The sequence below is a fragment of the Homarus americanus genome, unplaced genomic scaffold, assembly GCF_018991925.1.
Source record: "Homarus americanus isolate GMGI-L3 unplaced genomic scaffold, GMGI_Hamer_2.0 scaffold27231, whole genome shotgun sequence".
In the NCBI taxonomy this organism is placed as follows: Eukaryota; Metazoa; Arthropoda; class Malacostraca; order Decapoda; family Nephropidae; genus Homarus; species Homarus americanus.
Genome location: NW_024718545.1, coordinates 135,844 through 147,270, shown reverse-complemented (window position 1 = coordinate 147,270; position 11,427 = coordinate 135,844). Strand labels below are relative to the sequence as shown.

The window sequence follows — 11,427 nt, the reverse complement described above, 5'->3', positions numbered from 1 at the left end:
CAATCTTGTTTAATGTTTTTGTCATGTAATTAAAGTCAGAGAGATTAGTGATAAAATTTTCTCCATTTTTGTGGCTGTAAGTTTCACACACACACACACACACTTTCCATTTCCTACTCCACATATCAAGAAGCGCTCAACACACTGACCCACTCGGCTCTCACTGACCATCACCACGCCCTCATCTGCAAATTTGGTGAGACGCTTCTGCACCATCCTCGACACTCGCTCCTACTACCACCCGAGATCCCTCGCCCGAGTATTGCTGTTCGACACCACAACTGCATCCAGTCCACACGGACACGAACTAATCGCTATAAGAACTGCCCAGCCCCAACCATTGTAAAAATTATCAATAACTTGTAATCAACCAGTGTATTCACTCCCAGTCAATCTTACTTTTTACACTGTCACTATGTTAAAATGCCCTGTAGTTTGAGCTTCTCCCCACCTAGTTATTATATATCATATTTGTATCAAGAACACAAGAATGGAGGAAAGTGCAGCGGACCTATTGGCCCATACTGGGCAGTCCCATTTACACCCAACCCCTATTGCTCATATAAGCATCCAACCTATGTTTGAAACTATCCAGCGTATTCGAGTTAATGATGATATTTGGCAACTTGTTCCATGCATCCACTACTCTGTTTCCAAACCAGTGTTTACCTATTTCGCGCCTAAATCTAAATTTGTCTAATTTAAAACCATTGTTACGAGGTAGCTCCTGGTTGGATAGTTTGAGTACCTTTGTAATGTCCCCTTTGTTTAGCCCTGACTTCCATTTATACACCTCTATCATGTCGCCCCTCGCTCTACGTCTCTCGAGGGAGTGCAAATTAAGACGCTTTAACCTGTCTCTGTACTCAAGGTTCCTAATGCCCGGGATTAGTCTTGTCATTCTCCTCTGGATTCTTTCCAAGGATTCTCTATCCATTCTGTAATACGGTGACCAGAACTGAACTGCATAATCCAGGTGTGGTCTCACAAGCGCAAGATATAATCTTAAGATGATCTCGCTAGTCTTGTAACTTACACTCCTTTGTATGAACCCAAGTACTTTATTAGCTTTGTTACGAGCAAAAACACATTGTTTACTTGGCTTAAGATTCCTACTTATCATTACTCCTAAATCTTTCTCGCAGTCGGATTTCACAATGGCATCGTTGTTCATCTGGTAACTGGTTTCCCTGTTTACATCTCCTATACTGAGTACTTTACATTTGTCCACATTGAATTTCATCTGGCATTTTTCAGACCCTTCGAAAAATTTGTTTAGATCTTCCTGTAGTTTTGCGGAGTCCTCGTCAGATTTAATTAGCAGTCACTCCATCGGCATAGCGTCACTCCAGTATCTTGTTGTGGACGTTCTGTTGTCTTAGTGTTAGCGGAGTAACTTTTGTCTTGCGAGTTTTGACTCTATTTTGTGTCCAACTCCCCCCCCCCTTACCCTATCTCCTCATCTTCACTCTCTCCCTCTCCTCTTCCCCCTATCCTCCTCCCTCCTCTCCTGCTCCAGCTCTCTTCCTCTCCTCCTCCCTCTCTCCTCTTCCTCCTATCTTCCTTCCCCCTATCCTCCCTCCCCCTCTCCTCTTCCCCCTCTCCTTCACCCTTCCCCTACTCCTCCTCTCATGAGATAAAGACAAACGAGATGTAATCAGTTTACCGAGTAAAAGTAATATGTAGAAAGTCAAATCCTGCCGGGTCGAACCGTCACCATGGCAAGGTTAATGTCGTACTTGTAACACTTGTGTAGGCTCTGCTAGAAACTGTCTCAGCTCAACATTTTCCTTAACCGCGGAACAAAACCCAAGTGTTAACATTACATGAACCGTTACCATGATCGCTATAAGAACAGCCCAGTCCCAACCATTGTAAAAATTATCAATAACATGTAATAAATCAGTGTATTCACTCCCAGCAAACACTGCTCCCTACCGTCACTATGTTGAAATGAACTGTAGTTTGAGCTGATCCCCATCTAAGCTATATGTCTTATTTGTGTCACTTATGTCACTTGTATATTATTTGTAATTCGTAACCCATTCCCCAAATATGTAACTGTATATTTTCAGCATTCTGCTGCCAAGCTCTTTCAATAAACCGTTAATTATTATTATTATTATTATTATTATTATTAAATGTTTTCGCGATTTGCACCATAAGGTTATCATGTGAACCTTGTCATATGTTGATCAAACCTGCAAAATTTACTGCAAATCTTCTTATCTGTTTTCGAGTTACTTTTGCGACAGACAGACACAGACAAACAGAACTGAAAACAATACCTTTACCCCACACTTGCGAACAGGGAAATTAAAAATATATAAATAAATAAATATTCTCAGTAATCTTGCTAATATTTTCATATATGATTTAACCCCATATTCAAAAGTTAACAATACATTGTTATTAAACACGGGAATTTGACTCATTAAGAAAAATAAATCCTCTATAATTTTTTTAGGACGAATTTATTGAAAACACAAAAAGGGATTCAAGTGAATATACGGCGGAAAAAGTTTAGGGAAACGAGAGAAGGGGAAACAAACTGGTAGAAAATTCTTGGGGTTTTTGCCGACCGATGTCAAAGGTAACTCGATAATTTTTTAGGGGAAAGATGTGAACCCTAGCTGAGGGAAATTGACAATTATGGCTTTGTAATTTTTCTAACTTCGGTGATAGTACGAATTTTTATGTGTGTGTGTGTGTGTGTGTGTGTGTGTGTGTGTGTGTGTGTGTGTGTGTGTATTGACTGATCTATTTCGAGAGCATAGTAGGGTATGTGTATAAGTCGGTGGATAACTTGGCTAAAGATGGGTTACTCGCCTTGACGGAATGGACCGAGGCGAGGCGAGTGAGCGCTGCATGACCAAGCTGCGTGTAGGTCAGACCCAGAGCTGTTTCATCATACACATTTCCAGTGATTTGTTTTATCAGCAATATCTCTCGCTCACAGTTCATCGCCTGTGAAGGTGTTTAATGAGAATATTAATATAGACCTAAAAGATGTACAGTAATATGCCAGGTATTTATCTGAGTTGTTGTTTGTTGCATCATCTGCCTGGGATGTTCACGTCGATCACTCGGTATTACTCATCACGTATATATATATTTTTTTTTCAATTCTAAAAGTTCAGTATTTTTTTTAATTAGAAAATATGAGCAGAATCAAAAATTTATTAGCGATGATGTAAAATACTTTTCATAAAACATCAATGGAACTTTATGAATGTATAATATCAAAAACATTTTTCTATACTGCTAACTTTGCTATAAAAATATTTCTGATAAAATGAATTTCTATTATTTTTTAAATCTGCGTCATAATATCATACTTTCTGTTATAAAAATAATGAAAAAGTTACAATATAGTAATAGGAAATATATTATGACAGAACACACTATGTCATTAACCCGTTTATAATAAAACTATGTCAGTTTTGTACTGTATTTTTTTCTTTCACTCATTCTATCTCCCTAATACTTTATTATTATTATTATTATTATTATTATTATTATTATTAATATATATATATATATATATATATATATATATATATATATATATATATATATATATATATATATATATATATATATATATATATATATATATATATATATATATATATGAAAGAGAGAAAGCGAGCACTGTCACGCACTTAATTGATTTGTCTCTAATTTACTACCCTGAGAGAGATAAACAAATGGAGAGACTGAAAAGGTGACATAGGTGTTGAAAATGAGTTAGTAATAATGATAGAGACAATCAGGCAGACACCCAAACAGAAAGACAGACAGACAAGCAGACAGAGAATGGGATCACTGGTTGACGTTCACGCTCTCTGAAAAGTTCTTTGCACTGACATGTTTACCTGAAGCTGACTCAATAAGATATGTTTTTCCTTCTATTAAATCATATAAAAACAAGTAGGCAAACAATGAAATATAACTACAGGGAAACATAAACAAACGCCTCACTAATATATAACTCAATATATAACTCACGTACAGGAAAAGATTCAATCTTAATTTATTTCGGCAAAAAAAGTCCAAAACAACACCAGATGAAGACGAGAGCAGTTCAACTCCACACCAACACAAAACTTATCACCCGCCGCCACCACCGTGTTGACGAAGAGGCACCGCACTGTCCAATAACCATCTCTCGGCCAATCAAACTCTTTTTAAAAAATATATGCCGGGGAGAGAGGCAGTCAATAAGCCGTCAGATAAAAGCAGCGTCTCGTCCACACAATCGCTGCCCTTATAAAAGTCAAATTCCTTTTCCGTCGCCAGCAGGAAGGGGGTTGGTGGCGGCTGCTGGGTCCTCCTCCTCCCAGCCACCAAGCCTGATTCCTGGTACCGTCGTGTGATTTTATTAAGGTGGTCGTGTTAGCCGAGCGGGGATATTGGCAGTATAGTGAGGGAGGGCAAGATCACCTCCTCCTCCACCACAAACGGCAGGTATACCACTTTATGAATGCTTAGTTAAATGGTATATAAGTTGACTGATAGCCAGTGATGTTGATGTTCAGGTGATCGCGTTTATAATGTTAGAATAATGTGAGAAATTAGTTTATAATAGACGTTGTAAGGGAGAAAGACCTGTCTACCGCAGTCGTTTGTAAACATACTCCTTCTTTGATGTCTTGGTGAAATTCCTCCCCTAATACCTTCTTTTCTCTATACCTGTGGTGATGTGTGTGTGAGAGAGAGAGAGAGAGAGAGAGAGAGAGAGAGAGAGAGAGAGAGCACACACACACGTATGTCAGCTTTTAAAATTTACCAGACGCTCGGATAAAGCCGGACTTCAGCCACTACTTGCTTGATGTGGTATATTAATGTTATAATTACGAAGTTACTACACACACACACACACAGACATTATCTAATTAAATGCTACTAAGCACTTCGGTAGAATCCGATCAACTACCGCCCTTAACATTTCTATATAATTCATAAACTTTTGAAATGCCAAAGTGGATATAGACGTTATCTTTGAGTGTGTGAGCTTGAGAGTGTGTGTCCCCTCACAGACCAGGTCTTCCTCTATCGTAACAGCCATCACTATTGACCCACTGACTGAAGGCTGTGTAAAGTCTGTCATCTCACAGACTCTCGGTTCTGGGGCTCGATTTTCCCCAACCTTCTTTAATAAAACATTTTCATTCTCTCCTCATTTCTCCTAGTGCCACTGTTATTCTATCTCATTTCTGTTTTTGCTGTCGCTTATTCTTGGCGTTCATAATATTTATATACATGGGTCATCGTTTTTACTTTATTAAATAACAACAGACAAGATGGAGGCCAGGCGTAACACAAAAAGTCTTGGCGTTGACCATCACTTACAGGGCAGCAGTGTGTGAGATTATTCTATCTAAAGATTAGCACTACACAACACCTACAGTCCGCATATACGTACAGGGGAAAAAATATTTATTAAATTTAAACTTTCTCCTATGTCAAAATACCTCGTATTCTGAATGGAAGATTATTCATGTTACCAAACAACAAAGTATCCTGCAGTAATTATCCTACAGAGGACGGTGACGTAGCTCCTTTATTATAACGTTATCTGACGCAGTGCAATAGATCAACGTAATTAAAGAGTTAGGTATGCTACTCCGGGGATTTAACCCACTATAATCAAGGAGTTAAGACATCGTCTTGAAGTAGTTAAGATGTCTTGTTTAATGGGTGACTTCAGTGTACCTAAGATGTTGGTGTCGTACTCAAGTTAAATTGCCTCTTTGGTGCCAATGAATGTTAATTTGCATAATTATTGACGAACTTTTTATTGTCATGGGAAAAGTGCCGATGATACGTCACCTACACTGTGCTTCCCTGACTCACCTACACTGCGCTACCCTGACTCGCCTACACTGCATTACCCTGACACTTCTTACACTGTGTTACCCTAACTCACCTACACAGCGTTACCCTGACTCACCTACACAGCGTTACCCTGACATTTACACTGTGTTACCCTGACCTACCTACACTGCGTTACCCTGACACTCTAGATAAAAACTGTGCAAATTGAAGTATTGTATCAATGAACGTCCCAAGTTACTGCAGGAACAGTCGCCCATGAAGTACTTCTGTGAGGGTGTCATTGGTGGCTGTGGCAACATATAGTGGATTGTATTTCTGCTGACAATGCTTGTGTTAGTGTTTCTTGTACAACACTTTTCTTTGCTTAACTTATACAACTTCACTGTTTTCCAAAATGTTTTTTAACAAGGTCCTCAACCATTCCATGCTCAGATCATATCACAATTTAGTTTGTCTTACGATATTTAGAGTGATTGTTTATGTATTTGTCATTGTCCATGAGCAGGTAGGTAAATTTGTGTATAGCAACACATGCTCCCGGTCAAGTACGTGTACGTGCATGCCAGCGCACGTCCTTGGGTACATATCCAAGCACATTATCCCCAGCCTGGCCTTAAACACAACAGTAATCACCGTAAAACTAACGACAAAGGAGTTTGCTCTGGTCGAGTCAATGTTTGGCAATCAGCCGCAAGATTGGGGCTGCCATCAAGCGTGGTGGTGAAGGCAAGTGTTAATCGTTGCTTTGCCACTGCCAGCACGCACCATCACCTGACTGGTGGCTTCAACACCTAATCTCTTCCTACAGTCTTCCGCCTGAGTTCCTTTGTCTTTAGATGACGTACTGTACTGCAGTTCACTTCTTGATGCTGTCCCAAACTGTATCTATGTTCTCACAGGTATTCAAGTGGTCTCATATATTAAAGCAATTGTAGCTATTTCAGTTATCAAGGCCATGATTGAGCTGCCACAGGTATTAAGCTCTCCCAATTATTTAATGTTTACCATTTATCTAAGCTTCCCAGCTATTAAAGCTTTCCTGGTAGTTGAGCTACATAACTGTCAAAGCTATCGTAAGTTGTATTTAAGCTCAATTTTTACCGCTTATTGAAGCTGGTTCAGCTATCTATAATATTTACGTAAATTGAAGCTTGTCTAGATTATCTAAAATATTACAGCTATATTTTGCTGTCAATGCTTTATCTTAAATATATTCAAGCTCTCTCTCAGCTATATATCGGCTATCACGGTTGTAGTTAAGCTATCTTAACATCATTTGAGCTATTACAGCTGCATTTAAGCTACCACAAGTATGTCTAAGCTACTACAGCTATGTATAAGGTATCTCAGCTACTGTATGTATAAGCTCTCCAACTCTTTCCTTTATAAATATTAGCTTTCCGCGCTAAAGCTTTATATCTCAGCTAAACGGTCGAATGTATACAGTATACCGAAGCTCTGTCAGCTATAAATGTCAGTTCTTTCTTTTAATATCTAATATTTTCCAGGAAAAAAAATTAAGTTCTACCTGTGATTCTAAACGTCTCCATAGGCACATTTAAGCTCTTTCATCTATGTGTCTAAGCTTTTCCAGAAGTTATGGGCTCCCAGCTGTGAATTTAAACTTACTCAGCTATATCTGTATTAACTTAACTGGATGTCAGACCCTCCAACTTAGCTACGAGTCTCTGTTTAATCTGTTCGAAATGTATACACCCTTAGCTCCTACATGTTAAGCCCTTCCAGCTATATATTTAAGCTATGTTAGGTATATCGAGTTAACTGAGTTGGTTTCCTGGGTCTGGTCAATCAGACAGCTTAAAGGCTTGGTGAGAGCAGTTAGCTTAAGGGGGCAAGTGAAGGAGGTCTGTTGTCCTGTGAAACTTGGGCGTGGGTATGGTTGTGGGCGTAGTTATGGGTGTGTTTGTGGGCACGATGGTGGTTATGGGCGTGATGGTGGTTATGAGTGTGGTTGTGAGAGTGATGGTGGTTATGAGTGTTGTTGTGAGAGTGGTGGTGGTTGTGGGTGTGGTTGTGGGCGTGATGGTGGTTATGGGCGTGATGGTGGTTATGAGTGTTGTGAGAGTGGTGGTGGTTGTGAGTGTGGTTGTGGGCGTGATGGTGGTTATGGGCGTGACTATGAGTATGGGCTGTTGAACTCTTGAACCCAAATGACGATGAGTAGAGTGATGCACTGAACTCATACGTCGGGTGAGTGACTGTTGTTGTCTGAATTAAGTTGTTTAGTACAAGCTCTCACCACTTGAGAATTGATGTGCTCTTGAACTGAGTGTTGATAACATTTTGTTCATTATCTGTTCAATTGGACACGATTTTTACATTGTGTTTGTATAAAAATTCTGCTACAATTTCATAGCTTCTATTCCACTGTCATTACAGTATATACATAGACTTATATTATGAAAGTTCGTGTATTTGGAGGGCTTTACTTTTTAATTTATTCTACACTATTTAATATGCAGTCTAAAGTTGTGCTGTAATTAAGATAATATTCACTCAATCAGAGTACCGTCCTCATATCTGAGGGTTGGCGACCACAGTCCTTCACTCTAAACGTTCTCGGGCTGTTTTCACCAATACTCTCATGTTTTGTTTCTCTCTGGGGACACAGTTTTATTGTCATTCATCCATCCTAGTCTCTGCCTCCCCCTGGCCCTCCTACCTTCAACTTTGCCACTAATATATCTGTTATTTCTTTCCTCATCCCTAATTATAGGACCAAAGTATCTATTTTTTTTCTGTACATTGCAAGTATTTCTCTTGTTGTTTTTTTTGCTAATCTTAGTACTTCTTCATTTGTTTTCCTGTTTTCCTTATGCTTAGCCAATAACACCACATTTCAAAGGCCTCCATTCATAGTCAAATTTGGTCACTTAAGGTTACTTTGGACCAACAAGTGAAATTTCTTGTTCTGAACCAGCAAGGTTCAGACCTTATCACGAGCCATCAATACAGGTACATATTTACCTATAAGACACAGATGGAGCAATTCTCACACGGTGACATTATTAACACTCGATATCTTAACCTACAGTGGGTGTGCAGGGTGACGTACTGTATCTATAACTAACCTCAACCAGCTGTTTACACGAGTAAATAGTTTAGGTTATTCTTAAAGAAATAAAAACATTAATGGATGCAACTTAAAAAAAGACAAGAGACATTGAACAGAACCCCGATAACTTGTACTCCTGAAAGAGACGATGAATGATGAATTTCTCCTCCTCTCCTGTAAGATTCTTCCAATAAAATCCATTTGTCAGCTGCTGACCCACTCACTATGGAAGATCTATAAAATTTCCGAATTACCTTTGACTTTCCATTATCCCTTAGGTTTTAAAGCTGTGGTTCTTTCAATTCTTCAGTCGTGAACCTAATTCAAATCCTTTTTGGCTGTCAGCGAGCATCCTGGGGCGGCGTGTAGGGCGGCGAGGCTCTCATTATTCTGGTTTTGTGGGTCCGCCCTCCTCCCACCCTCCTGAATTACGAATGATTCTATTCAACGTGAGTTTTGGCTCAAGACGAAGGTAAAATGAGCAAAACTTTGTTCCTCAATAATATTAACATGAAATATTTCAGTTCATTTTAAGACGAGCTTGTGATGGTGTTAAACATCAGTGAAGACATGTTCTTCTGTTCTTCGTCGTGATAAGAATATAGGAAGTTCTGTGTTATATATTATATATATGACTATTAGTATCATACAAAAGAGGGTAAAGATCGCAACATTTATTACATGTGTGAGACAGAGAGCATGTTAGTGCCAGGTTGTATACATTAGGGCAAGACAAACCAGAGGAGGAGCGGCACAATATCTCGCGTAAACAGAGAGAGTGAGTTGTGAACCGATATTAGGAACACTACTGCATGAATGAAGATATCATGCAAAATATATAAGCTTCATTCGTCACAATAGGTTAGCTGTCACTCTGTCTGTCACCCTGTCTCTCTGGTGTTGAATTTTTGTCTGTTGCACATAAACCAATAATTGTATGAGTATATATTTGTTTTCAAATTGTGTCTCATTGTAAACGCTTTTCTTCAGTATAAGATAAACAATTAAATATAATTTTGTGTGATAAATTCCTCCACAGACATTAGACCCAGCATATAAAAAATAATGTTAAAAAGAAAAATTAAGTAACTGAGTGAATACAGCTCTGGAATTCTGTCCAAGTGGTCGCATCCTGGGAGCCATCAACTACTTGCTGGGGCGATCCTGTTCTGGACTCTAGTCGATCACTTTACCCCAGCCCGTCTGTCAGGATCTAGAGACGAATCCAGTTTGCCTCATAAGGGCTAAGACGGACGCCTGCTTTATTCACTTTATATGGATCACAGCCCGTGTTGGCCACCACAGACACGACTATGTAGAAACCCTCGCAACATCTCCCTCCACCCTCACTGTCCCTGATGACGCTTCAATCATAACAAATGGTACTCTAACAACCGGCACTCTTAACACACACAGTACCCCAACACAACACATGGTATTCTAACACACACAGTACCCCAACAAAGGTGGTACTCTAACACACACAGTACCCCAACAAAGGTGGTACTCTAACACACACAGTACCCCAACACAGGTGGTACTCTAACACACACAGTACCCCAACACAACACATCGTACTCAAACACACACAGTACCCCAACACAGATGGTACTCTAACACGTGTTCACTGCCTCCCAAACTCTTTCCATCCTCCTGACCCCCTGACTGACCCCCTCTAATCGTATAAGGAGCGTTGACCCCAGTGTTAACGTTAACTCTGACCGGCTGTGATTAAGAGAGTTAAATCAAATATTTAACGAGTTGTATTTTTCCTTCCCGTAGAACCATTTTGTTGTTATCATTTGCATTATATATAACACACATAAGCAAACAATTTCCTATACTCTTTCATGGGATATTTACGAGAATAATTAGATTCTGGTCTGAGTGTTAGCTTACCCCAACGAAGTATTGATAATTATGCTCCTAACATACCGTAACATACATACATACATACATACATTCATACATACATACATACATACATACATGTTATCTATCACATCGGAGTGTCAGCATCTCAATATCTAGCCCTCACCATCATCCCTCTCACGTTCAACTGCCAGGAACACGTCGATAACCTCGTGTCTCCTATCATTCAACATCACCTGTGTCTTCCCCTTAAACTCCGAACCCATGAACCCCGATTCCCGAACCTCGAACCCAAACCCTGAACTCTGAACCCCGAACTCCTGAACCTTGAACCCTGAACACCGATCTCCGATTATCTTGGTGTGATAATAAGCCATATGTTTTTTGTCTGTTTATTTATTTTCATCATTCATTTACCTCTCTCTCTCTCTCTCTCTCTCTCTCTCTCTCTCTCTCTCCTGTATGAAAATCACATCTTTTATCCGGCCTTAAGTAGAAATTATCTCCCTTTGTCTCCCTTAATTACGAATCAACCATTTTTTTTTACTATTCTATTCCCTAATTTCTTCTTCATCATTGAGAGTGGCAGAGGAAACTGGCAGAAAGGGGTGGCAGGAGAGGAGACTGGCAGAAAGGGG

General features: G+C 39.5%; 1 protein-coding gene across 1 annotated transcript in view; it reads right to left on the bottom strand.

Annotated features, from left to right (window-relative positions):
• Nucleotides 1-11,166, bottom strand: part of LOC121859759 (vicilin-like seed storage protein At2g18540) — a 28,190-nt gene extending 17,024 nt beyond the window's left edge. Inside the window, exon 1 of the mRNA XM_042356747.1 lies at nt 10,956-11,166. Coding sequence (XP_042212681.1) covers nt 10,956-11,166 — 211 coding nt within the window. The remainder of the gene's footprint in view (nt 1-10,955) is intronic.
• Nucleotides 11,167-11,427: the final 261 nt, after the last annotated feature.